At 44.4% G+C, this 21902-nt stretch overlaps 1 protein-coding gene and 1 long non-coding RNA gene across 2 annotated transcripts in view; both read right to left on the reverse strand.

Annotated features, from left to right (window-relative positions):
• Positions 1–584: 584 nt before the first annotated feature.
• On the reverse strand, positions 585–2852 carry LOC309372680. The gene is made up of 2 exons (XR_014169606.1): positions 1475–2852; positions 585–1095 (listed from the first exon to the last, which is right to left on the reverse strand). It is a non-coding gene; the product is annotated as an uncharacterized lncRNA (long non-coding RNA).
• A 244-nt stretch (positions 2853–3096) lies between these two features.
• Positions 3097–21902, reverse strand: part of LOC309372596 (uncharacterized protein C6orf132) — a 38243-nt gene continuing 19437 nt past the window's right edge. The window contains exons 3-5 of the mRNA XM_081916301.1: positions 11663–11738; positions 5141–8147; positions 3097–4055 (exon numbers count right to left, since the gene is read on the reverse strand). Of these exons, the coding sequence (XP_081772427.1) occupies positions 3950–4055; positions 5141–8147; positions 11663–11738 (3189 nt within the window). The 3' untranslated portion in view covers positions 3097–3949. The remainder of the gene's footprint in view (positions 4056–5140; positions 8148–11662; positions 11739–21902) is intronic.

Below are 21902 nucleotides of genomic sequence, written 5' to 3' on the forward strand. Positions count from 1 at the left end.
TTGTCTCAAAGTGCTTTATTTTTCCACAATACAATTTATTCTCTACATGTTTTACATCTATTTTACAGTTCTTTACATTGCCTTATGATGGCAAACTACTACACAAGCTTGTTTCAGCTTTATAACTTTTTAAAATATGGTGATCTTTTACAAGTATTTGCAATCTGAAATGAATTGAAAAATCCTCGACAAGGGCTGAGAATACAAGTCGCTTGTTCCCCTATCTCATACGGATATTCGCTTAGCAGCAACTACCGTATTTTTTGCTCTATAAGACTCACTTTTCCCCTCCTCAAAAGTAAGGGGAAATGTGTGTGCATCTTATGGAGCAAATGCAGGCTGTGCAGCTATCCCAGAAGCCAGGACAGCAAGAGGGATTGCTGCTTTCACTGCGCAGCGATCCCTCCTGTTGTTCTGGCTTCTGAGATTCAGAATATTTTTTTTCTTGTTTTCCTCCTCCAAAAACTAGGTGCGTCTTGTGGTCTGGTGCGTCTTATAGAGCGAAAAATACGGTAATTTAGAACATTGCATGTCTGGAAAAAGCAGCCTCCAAATCAATAATAGAGGCAAACCATGCATGCAAGTATAAGGCATTGAGACTGTTTCATGTTACATTTCCCCAACACTGCTGTACATTGTGCAGGGGGGGGGGGCTATAATGTTTGGAAAACATTCGAGGGACTTGTGTGCATAATGGAGAGAGTTTTGCAGCTTCTAAACATAATGGTTCAGGTCTTGAAATAAGTTAACTTAAGGAAGCTCATGGAAATAAAGTTTCCCATCCCTTCCTTTCTACCCACAACTCATCCCATATTGTTGAGGAGGGCCCCCAACAACCCTCCAGAGAGGATTTGGGTATGTGTGAGTGCATAGGACACCATGCGGAAGGACAGGATGGGAAACATTCCTTCTGTTAACATATTTTAAGCTAAGTTACGTTACGATCCAAGTCTATGGGTTCATGTGCAGAAAACGTGTGAGAGGTGGTGCAGGGCAGGGCAGTAATGCATGAAAAAGGCAACTGTAGCACCATGACATGGCAAGCTAAAATACAGGGCTCAAAGGTACAGGAACCCTTTCCTGTGTGGTACTTGGCTACTGTATGTATGAAGCAGTCCTAGGGAACAGAGTAATAAAGGTAAAGGGACCCCTGACCATTAGGTCCAGTCATGACCGACTCTGGGGCTGCGGAGCTCATCTCACTTTATTGGCCAAGGGAGCCGGCGTACAGCTTCCGGGTCATGTGGCCAGCATGACTAAGCCGCTTCTGGCAAACCAGAGCAGGACACGGAAATGCCGTTTACCTTCCCACCAGAGCCATACCTATTTATCTACTTGCACTTGACGTGCTTTTGAACTGCTAGGTTGGCAGGAGCAGGGACCGAGCAACGGGAGCTCACCCCATCGTGGGGATTCGAACCGCCGACCTTCTGATCAGCAAGTCCTAGGCTCTGTGGTTAACCCACAGCACCACCCGGTGTATGTATGAAGCCGTCCTAGGGAACAGAGTAATACCAGCCACCTAAATAAACTGAAGTGACCAGAGGAGGAATGGCTGCTAGGAGGAATACAGAGAGAAGAAATACCATGGTGCATCTGCAGCAGCACAACTGGATGTCTTCATCTGCCCCAGCTGCAACAAAACATGTCTCTCCTGCATTGGTTTCTACAGCCACAGCAGGTGCTGTAACTCTCTAACAGTTTGACTTCGTTCCCAAAGGAGCACTCTTCTATTGTCTCCTGAGACAGACGGATGTCATCAACAACAACAAAATAAATGGACAAGAGCCAAGACTAATTGAGGAAAGAGTGTTTGTTTTCAGGCCAAATCAGCAAGATTTATATGAGTGGTATCCAGCTAAGTCAGACTTTGAATAGAGCCACAGAATTCAATAGTCTTAAGTTAGCCAGCCTGCACATTTTATTGTTTACAGTATTATCTACAAGTGTGAAAAGCTATTCAAGAGGAAGGGTGAGATGTAACTTCAATAAATAATAATAATTGGGTATGTAATAGTTTTCTTGCACAATCCACTTTTTTTTTTGCGAGGTGGTTTTTTTGGGGGTTTTTGCAGTCTTGAAAGTCGCTGCTGCTGCATGTGTCAACATGGGACTAATTTAGGAATAAGATATCCAGGTTTATCATGTAATCACTGACAAAAACATGACACTTGTCAGCCGTTAAACAGAGACCAGACCAACAAATTCAACACACAGAATGAACAGCTCTCATAAATGGGCAAACAAGCCAAGGTGGATTAATCCAATCTCATACTTAGCTTTTTGGAAGTAAATCTCATTGACTCAATAAAACTTACTCAAAGGATCAGGCTACAAGGCTCACATTTACAGAGCTGAACTTTAAACCTGCATTGCTTCCTTGATATACATCAACACATAACTTGGCTTTAATTTTTATAGGTGCCAGCACCTAAAGTTTTTAATGCCCCATAATGTTAAAACACATACACCTTAAAACCAAACTGTTTGGTGCCCACTTTGACATCTTTTGTCACTTTGTATGTAAGATGTTCAGACTGCAAAGGAGATGGGTCCAATCTCCTTAAAAAAATTCCAGGACAGCAGAAGAAAGATACAGCCTTTTACGCCTCCCATTCTGTCCTTCTGCCCATATCCTGTTGCTTGCTGTGATTAGTTTTCCACCACAGTAGGCAAGGCAAAGGTGAAAGGACCAATGGAGGCACAGGTCAGGGGTCACAGAGACAAACAGGATCTCCAGACTGCATCCTGGCAAATATGGCATTTCGATTCATTTTATCCTGGTGCAGTTTCTTAATTAAAACCTCTCCCCAAAATTCAATTAACAAGTTGCATTTTAAAGTGACAGTAATACTGTGCTGTGAATGCTGTGAAGTCTCATTCTCGTCTCTAGAGGTGAGTCATACAAAACGCTAAACTCCCTAGTCTAAAAATTGACCTGTAGAATTGTCTGAAGGTGCAATCTCAATTATTTCCAATAGACGTCTCTCAAGGTTCCTGTGTTTTTTGTACTTGCATGACAAATTGAAATCCAGTAATTTTGGCATTTTCTGACATGGAGATGCAGTGATGAAAAAAAAAATCCTAGCAGCTTAATTTTTCTCTTTTTGTGGAGTTATTAAAGCAGGGACCGAGAACTAATCGCCTTCCAGAGGTTGTTGACTTCCAACTCCCATCAACTTCGGCTACAATGGTAAGAGATGATGGAAACTGAAGTCCAACATGACCAGGAGGACCACAGGTTCTCCATTCCTGTGTTAAAGCCACAGCTACCAGAAAAAGTAAGCAACCTTAGTCCCTCTCATCTATTTGCTTTCTTCTGCTTTATCCCTCTAAACCCTTCGTCCCCTTCCCTACTACTATGCCATCTTCTTCCAACCACTAGGCTCTTCAAATTTCAATTCTTGGCCCCACATACCTATTGGGGCCACTGCCATTTAACTCTCCCACTTAACCTTGGCTCCTGCTCTCCTTTTCTGCACCTAGATTCCTCTTCTGTTCCTTGCCTCCCACTAGGATGAAGGCATCCATCCTTTCTTTGCTGCTTCAAAGTGTCAGATGCACATTCAAGAAGGAAGATGGTGCTGAAAATTTCTTCCATAAACTGATAGTCTAGATATAATCTTCTACAGGCCAAGCTGGCACTAGTCACTAGGAAGTCTATGTAATTACTTAAATGCTTTAAGCAAAGGTTGCTGAGTGACTATGTGGCATAATTTGCCCCCTTATCCATTTTGCACAGAAGCCCTTAGAACTCATTCTTACCTTGTCCCTAATAACTTACAAACAGTCTATTTACAAGCGGATGCTTGGACTACTTTCAGTCAAGGACAGGCTCTTGTGCCTCATTTTACAGCTATCAAAGGAAGAGCCAGAACAAAGCAGAGAGGACGAGGCCTATAACTTGGCCAAAGCTGGTGCAAGGCGATACAGCTTCCTCGTACATGCCTTATCGAAGACCTCCTTGGTATGAATAAGAAATGGGTTGTCGTGCTCCAGGCCTGACGGTAAATGTATTTGCAGTTCCACTATATTGTTGATTTCCATGAGAGGATCTGAAGAGGGGAGGGAGAAAAACAAAAATGTCACCACATGAACGGAAATAATTAATTATACAATATAATACAAAGTCCTGAGAAGCAATATGGGGTGGGAAAGTAAGAAAATGATTTTTCTCAGCCCCAGCTCAATGTGTTTTGAATGTTTTCTATGCAGTCAATAACCTTGCCAAACAAACATGCTGATTTTAAGAGGAAAAGTGCTTCTTCACATGTGCAGTTTCCATAGCTCTTCACCTAAATCTGGTATTGTGACTACATACCCTTCAAGAGTTCTGATTTTCCTGGGACATCCCAGAATTACTTTGATCCCAGAATGTCCCGTTTCCCCCCTCCAGTGCTGCCACCGCCAAGCTCAGAAAAGAGGTTGAGTGGGCACTTCTGCATGAGTCAGCTGATGAAACAAGGCTAATATTCCAGAAGTCCTTGTCTTAGACTCTGTGGAACTGTAACAACCCTTCATGTGGATTATTGGACTCTAGGAACTGACAGGTGGAATAGACACTTATACATGTATGGACCTGATGCATGAATGGAATATAGAATGAACTGATTCACTGGGTCTTCTGCTTTTTTCATTGAACTTTATGAGACTTCTGTTGAAATCTACAATTTGAAACAATGGATAGTATACCGTATTTATTCAAAAGTACAGTCAGTTATGTCTTGTGTGGGGTACTGAGAATAATGTGATAAAAAATGGCCCGTCAGGGATTTTCTACTCTTCTCTAGAGAGGGGGAAAGGACTGGATCTACTAGGTCGGGGGTGGAGAGCATTGGGTCCACAGAGCCATATATAAGCACTTCTAAGTTTTGCATGGCTGGAGTGGAGCCAACTTTACAAACATAGGAGTCATAATCCCTTGCCCCCACCCACTACTGGCAGACGGTCCCTGGAAGGTTGCCCACCGCAAGCATATGAAGCCCCTGGCTTGAAAAGGGTTTCCCCACCCCCACACTAGACAGTGCGTACTGGAGGATTTTATAGTTGTCGCCTGCATGCCTACACCTTGCCAGCAGCACTTTCCTTGAAGCTCCCAGATCACATTACAATTCCTGCATTTATGGCAAGTGGAACATACCTGCCAGCGGCTGCTGTGTTGCTAGTGTACTCTCCGTTCTGGCCTTTATACATGGCTTCACTGGCAGCATTACTGTAAGTCACCATCTTCCCAGGTAATTCCAGGGACACCCTTCGCCCTTGTGCACTGTTTGGACCATTCCTGTGAGTGGAGTTGGCCCGGCGCATCCCTTCCGCAGCCTGAGAGTTGTATGACATTGTACTGTGGCCATAGGAGGAGGTGGGTGTGCTCATGCTGCGAGAAGACATGGTGGGTCGGTTATACGACCTATCCGTCTCTGTCACATAGAGGCGCTTCTTGATCAGAGGACGGCTGTTGTCATAGGAACTGAGGTAGCTGGAGGAGTAGCTCCCACCTGGGTAATGGTGACTGTATCCACTGGGCCTCATGCTGTTTTCCAGAATTGATTTGGATGTCAGGGAATAACTGTTACTGTAGTTATAACTTGAAGGGTTGGAATTAAGTTGCTTATTTGAGGCCTGGTTGCCACCTGGGATATTGAGGGCTTTGTGGTTCTCCTCCCCTTTTGAAGAATCGTCTGGGACCTCTTCGGCATCGTTGCTGAACTCGGGAGGAGGGGGAATGATCTCATAATCAAAACCCTCTTCCACCTCATCGTTGTGGTCTTTAGCATGGTTTTGGGGTGCTGTGAGAGAGTGCAAGGGAGCTTCCTGCCTGCTGTGACTTAGGAGGCCTTGAACTAACATGGAAGTCCCATGCCTGTTTGATGAGGGAAGATTCTGGGAGACATTCATCTCCTTGACCTTCTGCGCATTCCCACATTGTTCTGAGGCACTGGAAAATGTCTGAGGCTTCTGATCCCTCTGCCCCTCTGACAAGCCCAAGGTGCTGCTGTCAGGTATTCCTGCTCCATTACGCTGCTTGTTTTCAGAGGCTGCAAAGGATTCCTTTTGAGGAGACTTTGGTACAATCGTGACAGAGTTGGGCTTGGAGTCACTGTAGTAAATAGTGGGTGACCCAGTCTCTGACTGGCTGTTGCTGTGCAACTTCTCTGATAACTTGAACTGGGGCCTCTCTGACAAGTAGCTGTTCTGTCGGGAAGCAGAGGCAGAAGATCTACCTCTTTGGGCCCTCTGTTGTGCAGCTAAGAGGAGAGCCATTGGGGATCCCCTCTCTACTTTTTCTCCTGTAACAGGGTGAACCAAAACTTCACTATTCATTTTCTCTGTCTTCCAAGAGGATGTGGATGTCTCTGAGGGCCTGCGCTCAGCTGAGTCTCTTTGGTTTTCATTATGATTTGTGCTGGTGGTTCCGTCTTCTGTCGTTTGGGAAGAACTTGCAGAAGCCAGGCTGTCAATGGAACCGAACCTCGTCCTATGCATCTTGTATTGGAAAAGAGAGAAATCCATGTTAGGAGATGCATTTGGTAGAGGTGAGGCCGTGCCAGAAGAGGCTGGTGAAGGTGCAGATGGAACCAAGAGTTCATTCTTTGGTTTCAGAGGAGAGGCTGGGGGTTTACAAGTGTTGTCAGGTGCCGAGTGGCCAGCAGAGGTGCTAGGAATCTTAGGCTCTTTCTCTGTCACTTCCGTCTTTGGTGTATTCGGACTTGCTGTGGGTTTTGGAAGCCCAGGCTCACCACTATTGGTCTGGCTGCCACCAAACTGAAGGGTAACTTGCTTCTTTGGTTCTGGAGTATGTCTTAGGTTTGCAAAAGCCAAAGGTGGCCCCCCGTCCTTGGTTGGTGACAACAAGGCTTCCAGTTCATCTTTGAATTTCAAAACACTGTTTGCTTGCACAGAGGTGGATTTGTTGTCTAGTGTTGAGGCAGCATCACTGGGGGATGCTTTGCCCATGGAAGGTGTATTAGCAGGCCTGATTCCTTTCCTTTCGCTTTCTGTAACCGCTGGTGATTTTGGGCTTGTCACGGCAGGCCTAGCTTGTTTTGGTTCATCTGGAACAACTTGGTTGCTATTGGTAACGTTGGCTTTAGTCTTGGGAGATACAGTTCTGTCTAGTGGCCTGTCTTCCTTTCTGCACGAAGAGGACAGCAGGGCAGACAATTCATTCTTTAGCTTGTCCAGGTTGCTGCGTTCCTTCCAGTCTTCATCATCAGAGGACGCCCAGTCCGAAGAATCTGTTTCTTTACCTGGGGGTGCCTCATGCTTCAGGAGGGAGGCAGAGGAGCCATTAGAATCTGATGTCCGTTTTGAACTTCCAGCCTCTGTGGTTAACATGGAAGGCTTTTCCACTGCGGCTTTCCCTGCGACTTCTCCCTCTGGGTGAACCGTGGCTGCACTTCGTACAGTAAAGTTAGATGGCAGGGCAGGTCGGCTATGAGGAGTCAACTTGGGGAGCTGCTCATCTCTTGGACTGGATTCTTTTTCTGCCGAGGATATAGAGGATGTTCTCACGGGAGTCGGGGGAGGTACTTTTAATGACCTCGGAAAGGTAAGGTGAGGCTCTGGGCTGGATTGTGGCAATAGTGACACCTTATGGGTGGGAGTGCTTGGAGAAGCAAGGTTTGGATTGGGGGAAATGGTTTCGGGCTGCCTCAGGTTCAGAACAGTCTCAGATTTCCATTTGGACACACCATTGGAGAATGGTGGGGTGTGAAGCGCCGGTGAAATGGGAGGCATACGAGGGGCTTTGCCATCCCTAAAAGCCAGAGGCGGAGGAGTAGGAGGAATGAAGTCTGGTGGGGATGGAGTACTGGGGGAAGACAAATTGGAATATGAGAATGAAGGTGGAGCCAGGGATGGAGGAGATGGCGCTGGCATTCCTGGAAGAGGTGGTGGGGGTGGAGGCACCATTGGTGGGGGTGGGGGTTCCACAGAAGGTGGAGGTGGAGCTTCCATGGGAGGTGGAGGTGGAACTTCCATCGGAGGTGGTGGTATGTCAACCGTTGGTGGTGGTGGTGGAGGAGGGGGAACAGGTGGTGGTGGTGGAATGTATTCATCATCCAAGTAGTTCTCTTCAAATGCCTTGGGTCTCAGATCAAGAACCGAATTGTACTTTCTGTAATTGCCATTGATCTGAGAAGCTAGTCCTGGGGAGACAACAACACATACAGTGGTGTTAAGGTGGCCTCTCATTTTAGTCAACATTAAGGCATTTTTTCTGTTAGGCAATGCTGAGAAACTCTTTAATAAGATGGGCAGGCGGGGATAATAATAAATAATAATAAAATAATCATATAATCATCATCATCATAATAATTATACCCAGCCACTCTGGGCGGCTTCCAATAAAACACTAAAATACAATAACCTATTAAACATTAAAAGCTTCCCTAAACATGGCCCCCTTTCCCTGAAAAGAGAAGAAACAGACATAAAGTCATACAAGTCCATTCATAATAGTTTCTACTTTTGGTTTCCTTCCATCCTTCCATTCTAAGTAACACATTCTGTTTGCCCCCCTTTTATTCACCTTGAGCAGACCAGAGTGAAGCCTGCTCACTCGCGGTCCGCTTGGCTGGACCCACCTCTATCAAAGCCTCTGATTGGATTATTTGAACTGGGGTTTGGTGGGAACCCCCAACAACTGCGACATCAGGGGGGAGGGCCAGCACAACCAGCTGGCAAGTCTCACGTGGCTTGGGGGTGCTGCGCGCGGTCCTGCAAAGGGCACTCACAATCGGAGGAGTGAGCGTTCATTCTGTCAGCACAAGGATTGGCAATTGCGTACTGGATCTTCCTTCCCCCACCCCTGGGGGGCGGGGGTTCCTCCCAACCCTTCAGAGCAAATTTGGGGAAGGTGCAGTGTATAGGAGTCAACTCCTAGGGGCCCTGGAGGCTTTGGCCTCCACAATAAAATATATGAGGGGGCCAAGCACCCACAAAGTTGATGGGCATTCCCATTCAAATGGTGTGTGTACACTACGTCATGTGATTGATTATGTGGGGTGGGGTTTACCTGGGCCCCCACAATATTTTATTCAAGTTGGCACCCCTAATGCAGGGAGAGGAGCGGGGGCTGAGTTCTGTTATGCAAGTGATAATTTTTGTGCTGATGGAGGGCACTGGATAAGTTTTGGAATTCCATGAAACTGAGAAGACTGCTTTGGTCCTTGACAGTTTTTTCTAACTAAATAGCTTTTATCACTTTTCAGAAACTCTTTCAGATTCTGAAACTGATACAAATTGGAGATGCAAAAGGGAAACTTTATCAGTAACATGGCATCCATGTCTCATTCCAGAGAACCATGTGTGCTCACATGTGGTTCAGAATCTCCTGTGCATGCGAAGGAGGTCTATGCAGGTAATTGGAGGGAGCTCAATCATCTGGATCAAAAAAATCATAGAATCATAGAGTTGGAAGGGACCCTGAGGATCATCTAGTCCAACCCCTTGCAATGCAGAAATATGCAGCTGCCCCATATGAGGGTTAAACCTGCAGCCATAGTGTTATAAGCACCACACTGTAACCAACTGAGCTATGCAACCTCCCAGATGATTAGATAACTGCCTTGTTTCTTTTGCTGAGGCAGAGTAAGGGCCAAACAAGATGTAGTTCATTAAATGGACATTTACATCTAATTGAGCAGGTTTTTACAATGAAAACAAGATCAGCTGTAGGGGGTGGGAGCTGATTATTGGGACCGCAAAAGGTGAGGAGTGGGAGTTGAAGTCTATCGTCCCCTGCTGCAGTTTTGGGGAAGATCATTCCACTGAATATGCTGTTTGCTTTCGAGTACCCTTCCCCGGCTAGTGCTATCTGCAGTTTTAAAAAACCTGCACAGTAAATGCAAATATGCACTGAGCAAGTCACATCTAGTTTAGAGCTACAGAGCAAAACCACACATTATGGAAACACAGGAGTCATTTGAATGGCCAGTTTTCTCCTGAAACTGCTTCTTCCTAGCTCTTTTGCTGCCGGTGCTGGATCACCTTCCGATTTGAAACATCACTGCTTTAATTTTAGGGTGACTGGCACAGGTGAGGGGTTAGCTCCTTTTCTGGCACCTATCTGTCAATGCTCTGGTTTAAACAGCCCCCAACATACCATTCATGTAGGCTGGGTGGTGACCCAACAGAAACATTCATCTACCACTGTAACAGCTACATTTGGATTTTCTAGAACAACCAGCAAAGCAATCTCGATGGGAATCTAATGGTTTTTTCTAATAGCTGCTCTGTGAAACTACATTCAGCACTCCACATAGCTGGTGTCCAGGAAATGTTCCTCCCAATGCAGGAACAGATACTGGAGCCTGCAAGACTGGCAGCCTTTTCCTGGGCTGAAATCAAAACAAGCAGGACGAATACTTTCCCGTTTCCTAGTGAATATGCACTGTAGCAAACAAGACTGACTTATTAACAGGGAAGTAACTTTATATTTTTAAATATGTCTGATAATTGCCATGGCTGCCTGACTGCAGAAACTAGCTGAACGTGCTCTTGAAGAGGTTGATTCAGCTTTATGATAGCTGCCCTTAACTCGGTGCCAAGCTGTCTTCCTGTTAGCAACACTAAATATTTTGGGTGATATCCAACCAAGTGATACTCCAGGTAGGCCTATGGAAACAAATGGACAAAAGTTAGTCATCATGAGTAACTCAAGTCCATTGTTTTCAGCGAGTCTACTCTGAGTCGGACTTAGGTTCAGCATAGATTTCTAGAAGTTCTCAGACATGTTCTCAAGCTGGAACATGTTCTAACAGAAACTACTGAACTAATGGTGAATATTTTAAAATAAATGTAAAGTGTTTTCTGGTTTGTTTTTCATTGATCATTAAAAATGTCCTGCTATAAAAAATAACAGGATGCCACATTAAAATGCTCATTATTGCTTTGGTATCTCATTTGCTTTGCAGGTTCAATCCCCAGCATCTCCAGGTAGGGCTGAGAGAGAACCCTGCTTGAAATCCTGCAAAGTCACTGCAAGTCTTTGTTGACAATAACACTGAGGTTGTTTGTTGTTTAGTCGTTTAGTCGTGTCCGACTCTTCGTAACCCCATGGACCAGAGCACGCCAGGCACTCCTGTCTTCCACTGCCTCCCGCAGCTTGGTCAAACTCATGTTTGTAGCTTCGAGAACACTGTCCAACCATCTCGTCCTCTGTCGTCTCTTTGTGCCCTCCATCTTTCCCAACATCAGGGTCTTTTCCAGGGAGTCTTCTCTTCTCATGAGGTGGCCAAAGTACTGGAGCCTCAGCTTCAGGATCTGTCCTTCCAGTGAGCACTCAGGGCTGATTTCCTTCAGAATGGATAGGTTTGTTTTTCTTGCAGTCCATGGGACTCTCAAGAGCCTCCTCCAGCACCATAATTCAAAAGCATCAATTCTTCGGTGATCAGCCTTCTTTATGGTCCAGCTCTCACTTCCATACATCACTACTGGGAAAACTGAGGTAGGTGGACCAATCACCTGACTCCAGCTTCTGTGTCCCTATGACTGTGCGGTACCAAAGTGTGTGTCATTGTGCTGCCGTTGCAAGGAAGTCAATAGTGATGTCAAAAGATCATCAGTACAAAGGTCTGGGACAAGCTGAATTGAATGGTGTACATGTGCAAAGCAGGAGTTGTTGATTTAACAACTGTCATCTTAACAACTGTCATCTTACCTAGAGCTGGTTTTTCCTCAAAGCCTTCTGGTACTGATGGCGTTGGCACAGCCACTCCATGAGGCTCTTGAGCATTCTGAAAAACGTTGGGAAAACTGACTTCAAAGACCATAAACAACAATTGGTGGAAGGCAGAAACATTCAGAGATTTAAGCACATGGCAAACAACAGGCTTCAGTTTCAAAGCAAACCAGAATCTATCTATATCTATCATCTCCTGGCATTACAAGAGTCAATTCCATTGATGTATGGTTCTCTGGCTTTTGGCAATTCGTTATTTATTTGGCATTTGTTATTTATTGATTTTGCACTGCAAATATTTGTAAATTGCTTATTGGTGTATTGCTAAGCATCAAGCAACATGGCAAAATTCTGAAGAAAAGGACCTGAAGGAGGGGTGGCTAAACTTTCTCAGCAGAAGGACCACATTGCAGGATAGACATCCCTCAGAGGGCCGAATGCCTCTCACGGCACACAGTACATATATGCTCATGCAGACATACATATGGCTCACACGCTCAGCCCAGCTACATACATACAGCACATGGGTACAGGAAGCAATCTGTCTCCCAATTTCCCAGCTGGGAGCAAAGCCTTTTGAATTCCCCTGCTCTAATCTCAGGAAGTCTTTTCAAGTTTCCCATCAGAGAAAAAGGAAATTCAGGTCTGGGACTGGTGTGCTATAAGGCATGGCTAGGCAAACTAAGGCACAGGGGCCAGATCCGGCCCAATCGCCTTCTAAATCTGGCCAGCGGACGGTCTGGGAATCAGCGTGTTTTTACATGAGTAGAATATGTGCTTTTATTTAAAATGCATCTCTGGGTTATTTGTGGGGCATAGGAATTCGTTCATTCCCCCCCTTCAAAATATATTCCGGCCCCCCACAAGGTCTGAGGGACAGTGGGCCAGCCCCCTGCTGAAAAAGTTTGCTGACCCCTGGTTGGCAGGCCTGACCCTAACCCTAACCCTAACCCTAACCCTAACCCTAACCCTAACCCTAACCCACAGGTTCTCCAGCACTAGTCCAAAATGAACAGATTCATATATTGATCTGAAATATGCTAAGTTGGTTCCCAGATGTGCTCTGTTCACAAGTCAAAAGGGGGACCTTTTACAAAATGGTTTTCATGATAGTGCAAATACCCCTGGCCATGTTCCTTCTTTGCAGGCTGCTCCCTTGCAAAGCTCAAAGCAGAGTTCGCAGTTGGCCTGGGTTTTCCCCTCTGCTCTTTATGACTATGAATAATAATAATAAATTTACTGCCGTATACCTGCAGGTCTCAGGGCCATTCACAGGATAAAAACACAAAATATATAATTAAAATAAAAACAAAAACAATCCAATAACCCCTGTCCCAACACATTTTAAAAGGACATTGAATGTCAACCAGCCAAAGTGGAACATTATTGCCCGGTGCCTAAAGGCATATAATGAAGGTGTCAGGTGAACCTTCCTGCACAGCAGATGTGGCTTGGCTCAGGATGCTAAGCCTGATCACCTGCAATGCTTGTGAAAATGTGAAAATAATATTGGGCTATACTGGACACCCACCTTCCTCTGCTCTTTCCCTGGAAACCATCTTAGCAGTCCAGAATACTGAACAAGGGATTCTGCTGGAATCCAGCCCCATGGAATTGGACTCAACTCGCCTCTCCACTGGTGATTCACTATTGCCATCATTCCACAAAAAAAGGCATTTAATGCTTCTGCTACTCTGAGCCTACACTAATGCATCTAAATTACAGGGAGGTCAGTGTCGGGAGTTGAAGTCATGCTTCCTTCTTTTGGGGACAGTGATTTATTTAGTAGCACTGAGTTTCTGCCCCACCCAAGTGCAATGAACCTGCATCAACACCATTCCTTCAGCGGTTTAATTCACATATGAAATTGGGATCCTGCAGATGTTGTTGGATTCCCACTCCCATCACCCACAGCCAGAATGGCCAACAATCACTGATGATGGGGGCTGCAGTATGACAACATCTAGAGGACCATGGGTTCCCTAAAGGTAAAGGTGAAGGTAAAGGACCCCTGACAGTTAAGTCCAGTCGCAGACGACTTTGGGGTTGCGACGCTCATCTTGCTTTTCAGGCCTAGGGAGCTGGCCTTTGTCCGCAGACAGTTTTTCCGGGTCAGGTGGCCAGCATGACTAAGCTGCTTCTGGCGCAATGGAACACCAAAACCAGAGCAGCAGACAGAAACGCCATTTACCTTCCCACCAGAGCAGTACCTATTTATCTACTTGCACTTTTTGGCATGCTTTTGAACTGCTACGTTGGCAGGAGCTGGGACCGAGCAACGGGAGCTCACCCCGTTGCGGGGATTCGAACTGCCGACCTTCTGATTGGCAAGCCCAAGAGGCTCTGTGGTTTAGACCACAGCGCCACTCACTTCCCTGACATGAGTTCCCTACTCCTGTATTATAGTTGCCCCACTACTAGTCATGGGGCAACATACTCCACAATGTTTGCAAACATGAGTTGATCAAGGCAAGAGTCTTCATTTTACTACATAGGCACAGCTAAAAACATCATATCAGAAATGAAGCAGTTCCAGGTGCAAACATAATCTGGAAAATCTTTAAGCACCCACATTATTTTTAAGACATACAGTGGTACCTCGGGTTAAGTATTTAATTCATTCCGGAGGTCCGTACTTAACCTGAAACTGTTCTTAACCTGAAGCACCACTTTAGCTAATGGGGCCTCCTGCTGCTGCCACGCCGCTGGAGCACAATTTCTGTTCTCATCCTAAATCAAAGTTCTTAACCTGAAGCACTATTTCTGGGTTAGCGGAGTCTGTAACCTCAAGCGTATGTAACCTCAAGCGTATGTAACCCGAGGTACCACTGTATATGTAATGTAGCTTCCAGTGCACCAAGTTCAGCACAATTACACAGCTGAAAATGCCGGAAGTGTGCCTGGAGAATGCAGGTGCCTTTCCCTCTTGGAGACACTTGCGCCCATCATAGAAAGTCCTGCTTCTGGTTTCAATTGCCTTTTCCTTTCCAGTGGCCCCAATCAGTCAATTCTCATGTAAAGTTGTTTGCAAGTGTCAGACACACCAAATCGGAACATCTCACACCGACATGGGGATGCTAGTTACAGGTGTTGGTCTGCTGTAGTCGAAACAAAATAAAAAAAATCCTTCCAGTAGCACCTTAGAGGCCAACTAAGTTTGTTATTGGTATGAGCTTTTGTGTGCATGCACACTTCTTCAGATATGGGGATGCTGATCTCTATTATGCTGGCTGCTGCAGTGCTAATACACACACACACACACACACACACACACACACGTTCAGTGTGGTGAGTGTGGCACCACTGAAATTAAGAAGTAAAGCATCAGCCAGCCCTTTACTCTAGCTGGCACCTTATGGATTGAAGTGCTTCCTCATTGAAGAGAATCAATGTGGTGTAGTGGTTAGCATAAGCCACTAGGGCCTGGGTGACCAGAGTTCAAGTCCTACCTTACAGGGATTTTGTAAGGATAAAAAGGGGAGAAGGAGAACCATGTTGCCACCTTGAGCACCTTAGAGGAAAAAGATGAGGTATAGATTTTAATAAGAATAAGAATAATGAATTGAAAATGATAAAAGAAGCTGTGATTGGAAGGTTGTGTTTCTGTTCCAAAGCAGAAGGTAGCAGGAAAGGCACAATATTTCTAATCTAAGTCTTATTTCATGCCAAATGAAATGTAAAAAAGAGAGAGAGGTTTCCCATCACTGAGTTTGTAATTTTTTTTAAAAAAAACCTATTTTACCAATACAGATACATACAATGATTAGCCAAACCATGACCAAGCACAAACACACAAATCTGTCTTATGGTTGCAGGTTGTTGTTAAAGAAAAGAGACCTTGATGATGATCCTGGGTTCAGATGGCCCACTAAGCCAGATCTTGACATAGCTGCTGCTCTCGTGTGCTTTTTAGCCTGGTGAGGAGCTAGGTGAGTGTGAGCTCCTTTGCAGGAGCCAGCATAACATGCCAGCATAACTCTGGCTTACAACGATGGGCAAACCACTTCAAAATCCATGATTATTTTACCCATATTACAGAAGGTGGAGCTGTGTCAGAGAGAATGTGCCAGCCTTGCAATGTAACCCAGTGTTATTATACTCATTCTGCTTGAAGGAGAGGAGAGAGAAGAGCAGTGTGTAAAAGCCCTGAAGTGTAAACGAGTATTGTTATTTTAAATTCTGGTGTGCTTTTTTTTTAAAGGGTAATGTAGTGCAGTTGTATTAACTGGACAATTAATTAAGGGCTGGAAGGGCTGAAGGGAAGGAGGAAAAGCACTGAGAGTTTCAGCTGTGAATGGAAAGGCATCATCTGGATGTCAGATAGACTCATAGATGGACAGCATGTCTAACTGTTGAGAAACAAGAAAGATGATAGACCTGAAAAACATGTTTCTCAGAGGCCAGGTCTACCCAGGTCTCAACGCTGTTCAGTCACCAGATCTACCAGAAATAGTAGACATGCTGTGGTGCTAGTTATGAATGATCGTTTATAGTGTTGAACTGAAAAAAATTCTGCTGGCATCCATGCTTTGGTCTCTTCTCTTTTGTTATCTATTATTACACTAGGACCTTCTATTTGGATTCCTTTTTATGCTGTAAAATTATGCCTGTATTTGGGAATTGTTGCTTTGCACGTGTATAATTCTACCACATTTCTAATTTCAGCAACCACAAGGACTAGAAACATGACAAAGCTGTTTGGATTAAGCACAGAACATCACATTGTCTCTATCCAACATTATAGAGACCAACATGCCCCTGATGAAGTGGCGTCTGGCCCATGAATGTTTATGCTTCAATATATTTGTTAGTCCTTAAGATGCTGCAAGAACTAATGTTGTTATTGTAAACCATGGATGTCACTTTAATCCAAACCACCATAGCTCTGAAATATTCCTTGGATTTCTCTTTAAAAAGAAAGAAACTCTGGCTACTCAGGAATTAAGCTTCTTTTCACTCCAAAGTACAGGAAAGTTATGATACAAACCACAAGTTTGCAACAGTACAATAAATAAAAGTTTGCTGAAAAATAACCTGAAGTCCCATACAAAAGGTTATTGATTGTACAGTGAAATATGACCCTTGATTACACAATTCCAAGTGTGGCACACGCACACACATTTGAACACACAAATACTTCAAATTCTCAAGCTAACCTTAAGAGATTCTGCTAATATTTAACAAGCATTATTCCAGGCCAAGGTTGAGATTTGTTTGATGGGTCCCCACCCCCCATCTAGCAATGGGAACAGTTAAACTTGGCTCCATTAAAACACTGTGGGCTGTGCCAAGGAAGGCTGTTCACTGCATATAGAGTGCTTTTTTATTTGTTTTATTAATTTAGTCCACCTTTCTTCCATGATGAAACTCAATCTCAACAGTCTGGAAGTGCCAAAGAAAGAAAGAAAGAAAGAAAGAAAGAAAGAAAGAAAGAGCCACCCAGCAACAACAGAGCAAGTGATCACCATGAGAAGCTTAAAAAATAATAATTGGGTTTTAGGTAATTCAGCTGAAAAGTATGATCCCTGGCACTGAGCTGCTCTCTAGGGACCACTGAGAAATACACCTCCTTCATCACTTGGTCATTTCCTCATGGATATGTCTTGTAAGCCCTTTGTCACCTTCATATTTTAGAGAGTGCTGTGGAATAAAGAGTCAGCAGTAGTAGCAGGAGCAGCCTTACCCGTACATTTATCTGACTCATCAAGGGTCACTTTCACAACACAGGGCGACTTAAAACCAGCTTTTCAAGCTTGGAGAATGTAAATCATGAGCAATTCAATGCATCAACCATCCTCTGTGGGACAAGTCTAATAGCAATACTGAAAAGCTATGTGATGGATGTTCGGGAGTAGAATACACTTTGGACCGGGATAAGGCAAGACCCTCATTGTCACATATGAACCATCAGAGGCATTCTCTGCACCCCCTCTTTCCGAGGAAGTATGGTGGCTGTGTAAAAGAGACAGGGACCATTCTGTCATGGACCAAGACAGCAGAATCTTCCCCCTGTCCAAATGTTGCCTGCCTGGCTCCATCTCCTTCTGCCATTTTGGTGGGCAGTGATATTCCACTGTGTCTTTGGGATGTCTTTTGAACTGGATGTCTTGTTTTACTATTATTGAGAGAGTGTAACTTTCCCTGCTGAATGAGGTTTCAGAGGCAATATTCACAGCTGCTTTAGGCCATTTTGTAAAGGAAAATGAGACAGAAATCAGCATGTGGTCCACAAACGTAAGTGTCAAGATGGGCCTAAAGACATCTTGCTGTTCCATGTGACTGTGGCATACAACCCAAGGCATGCACTCAAGGATGCTAGGCCACAATTCTTGGATCACACATAGTTTCACTGGTGCCATTGAAACCCATCTTTTTGGCTGGTTCTGCTGTTTGGTCATCACTACCCTAAAGGGGAAGAACCAAATTATCTGGAGTGGTAGAACACATGCCCTGCATGCATAAAACCTCACTCAGCTAGAGCTAGGAATGTTCCCTCCCTGAAACACAGAACTGCTAGTCATGGAAGGCAATACTGAACTAGGCAGACCTATGAGGTCCCCTTTTTCCAGATTCTTAATGCAAGTAACTGGGAGGAGAACCAAGATGGCAGCATTAATCAAACCCTCCAGCTTTTAGTTAAGTTTTTATGGGTTTAGCTCCATTGTTTTTAATGTTTTTAAACGTTTTACGGCATAGGCCTATTGCTGCATCAGTCTTCCCACCTTAGCTTACTTAATTGTAATGCAAGTAACTACCTTCTCTTATTTCTTTTTGGAAAAAGAATCTGGCAAGTTCCGATTTAGTTTTTATATCATTGCTTCCTCCTACATATACTCTTCCTCCTTCAACTGGAGCAAAGCGGTAGAAGGGGAAACTCTGGATCTGCAGAAAGTGGGGCAAGGTGTTATTCTTAATTTTGTTACTTATTTATACCTAGGGTACTCTTCAACAGAAAGGCTCAAAGGCAAAAAAGTTTAAAATGAAATTATAAAAACAGTCCCATTTTCAAGCTTTATTAAAAACAATATTAAAAGGGCACAAAAGTGACAGTGAAAAGCCACAAGTAAATTTTCAAATGACTAGCAGGATGTTGCTGTTGCTTCTAAAAAAAGAGAGAGAGCGCAGATTTAAATAATAATAATAATCAATGTGTCAGCAGGTTTCACCTCATCTGATTTACAGAGCAGAGGTCGGGGCTCTGGGGGATGGGACAGGCATAAGAGATAGCAGAGCACAGATGAGTCAAAGTGATATGCACAAGGGAACCCAAGAGAAGCAGACTGGCCCTGTGCAAATCTGCAGCTACGGATGCTGGCTAAGACATGCTCCAGCAAACATTGCTTAGAACACAATTCATTTCTCACAAAAATATGAAAACAAGCTTCCTGGACGCTTCGCTCTGCATGTGTGAGACAGGTGAGAGACTTGGCATGCGCGAGACACATGCCAAGTTCAATACAGGGCGTGGCAAGGAAGTTTTAGTTTTACAGGGGGTTATTTTCAAAGCAAAGGAATATGGATGGGCTTCTATCCAATGCTGGATGTACACAGTTCTTAAGCCAGTTCAAATATTGACTCATACCTACATTCATGGCAGCTGGACAAACCCTCATTCCTTTCTGAGACAGAATTGCACAGCTCTCAATGTCTGTCTAAAGGAAGGGCTCGGGGTTTTGAAAGTTTCAGATTTATACATGGCTGAAGACATGGGCTTGGGCTCACGTACTTCATTTTTTAAGCTCATTTATCCCTTTAACCCAGTGCTGAAGAGCCTAACTGCACATTACATAAAAATGCATGAAATGAAGCTACGTGGCCATTCTTTGTAAAGAAAAGCATTTTCTGGAAGGGTGAGTATGAGGACAGATGCATCAAAAATGTCTCTGTGGGATTTTCTCTTCCTTTTAATCTCTGTGGAGTTCCAGATACATGCTCACAAGAATAGCATCTGCTTGAAACCAGTGCGGACTGGTCCATGAGAGTGAATGGGGCACTGCTCCACCAACCTCAGTTTGCCCTCAGCCAGCGCTCACTTGCCGGCCTTCTTGCTTTCAGCCAATCCAGGTGGTGGCACTACCTGACGGCACCATCTGCTTACAGCTTATCCATTCTTTCATTGTCACTTTCCCTCACAGAAACCCGCTCTTTAGCACCAAATTGGAACAAATGGCAATCATGTTTTCCATTGATTTGGTCCAATTTATTGCTAAAGAGTGGGTTTTCCAAGGAAAATCAGTGGGGCACAGGTCTTATTTATTTGTGTAGCTTATTTACTACAGCTGCAATCCTAAACACACTTTCCAGTGACTGAACACAGTGACTTTTGAGTAAACATGCATAGAATTGCACTACAGTTCCCCTAGAACAGTCACCCTCTTTCACCCTAACCTATCCCACAAGATTGTTGCAATGATAAAATGCAGGGTTTGGCATATGGAGAAAGGGAGGGATTGTCATTTTCCCTGAGCAAAGCCAGTCTTAGTCTTTTCTGCTGCCCAGGATGAATAGTCTCATGCCTGCCACACTTGTCCACGTCACCGAAACACTTGGTTGGCCACCTTGTCTTCTGGCAACGGTGGTGGAAAAGTGTTTTCAAATTACGCTGGGCGTGCACATAAGCTTCCTAGTTAATTGAGGATGATGTCCTCTTTGCCTTCAAGCAACCACACTTGGATAATTTTATGTTACCTCAGCAGCATGGGAGCTGCTGGAGTGTTTCTCATCACTCCCATATCTCTGGGCCCAATGGGAGGAGGCTGCTATTTTGTTCCACACCAGGGTGAATAGGTCAGAAACATTCGCAGCTCACAACTTTCCCAGAGTGAGATAAATTGAGCTTCAAGGGCAAACAACAACACTATATTAAAATATACATAATGAAGTCCCAGCATTTTTATTTTGAAAGTGGAAAGTAGCCTGGGGAAACCATTTGAGTAAAGTAACAGCAACCTTAGCTGCTTCCTACCACTCATCTTCCTGTTCAGAATCCCCCATTTGCTTTTCTACCTTTATCGAAACAGATCTAGATCCCTCCCAGGTAGTGGGGAGCAGTATAGTTGGGCAGGGAGCTTCTGGGTAGAAAAATGGACAGCAGGACAGGAGTTAAGCACTCCTTCCCTCTGCCACTCCTGTAGGCAAAACTGGATCATCCCCAGGCTGTTTTTCTTTGCTTTTTTAAAATGAAGATTTGTTATATGCACTTGCCTGCAGATTTCACTATTGGGGGAAGATGCATACCACCTTTTCAGGGTTCCACAGGAAGCCCAGAAAGAGCAAATGGTTCTTGTTGTTCCCACCTTTGCATTGATGTGTGACCCTGAAGCTTCCCACCCAACTAGCTAAAGACTGCAGGAAGCGGGAAAGGAATTGTGTTGATGCAGTTTAAAGCTCAGGGACTGCCCCCCCAATCAAAACAATTAGTCAAATCTATGTGATTCAAAATCCAGTGCTCTTCTACCAAAAAAAAAAAGGGTCTCATAATTTCTTTATCACTTTACCCTTACACTTTAGTGTAAGTTCTGATGTAGCAACATGGATCTATTTCATGACAAGGGAAACAGTTGTGGTTTCTCTCCACAACAGTGTAAACATGTGGGCAGTCCCCAAGTGAAATGCATGCATGAATTCACCCCAAAATGTATGCTGAAATATTTCCATTTCATTCAGCAGCATTATGTGAGGCATCCTCAGAGTTCATTCATTTATTTCCTAAATGACACCTGAGCCATGATATTCCCTCCCACTTAATGATGCCTTTGGAGCCATCTGTTCAATGTCACTGACTTCTAATAATGCCTTCCCATGCCCTTTCTCTAGTCAGCACCACTTCTTGGTATTGCAGTTATTCAATGGACAATTCAGTTAAAGAAACACAAGAAGTAACAGAAGCCAGCTAAACACATGTCTGTCTGGTAGGCATTAGGAACTGGAAGTGAACATTCAAGGCATCCTGTCTTCATATCACGAAATGCACCACTTGACTTGCAGCTGGATGTGCAAACTGACTTCATGGAAAAGCATTATGGCTGTCCAACTTGGGGGCGTTTGATCTTTGCCAGGACTTTCACACATGCTGCAGTTATCAAGTGATGGACATGCATTTGGGATCCACCAGCCCTTAGTAGAGATTGCCTTTGAACGGGATTAAGAGCAATTCTTAATAACCGTTCCAGAGAAATGCTGTTCCCACTACTTCAAGAGGCACATATGTGATGCAGGA

The sequence above is a fragment of the Podarcis melisellensis genome (genome assembly GCF_964234715.1).
Source record: "Podarcis melisellensis genome assembly, chromosome: 6".
Taxonomy (NCBI): domain Eukaryota; kingdom Metazoa; phylum Chordata; class Lepidosauria; order Squamata; family Lacertidae; genus Podarcis; species Podarcis melisellensis.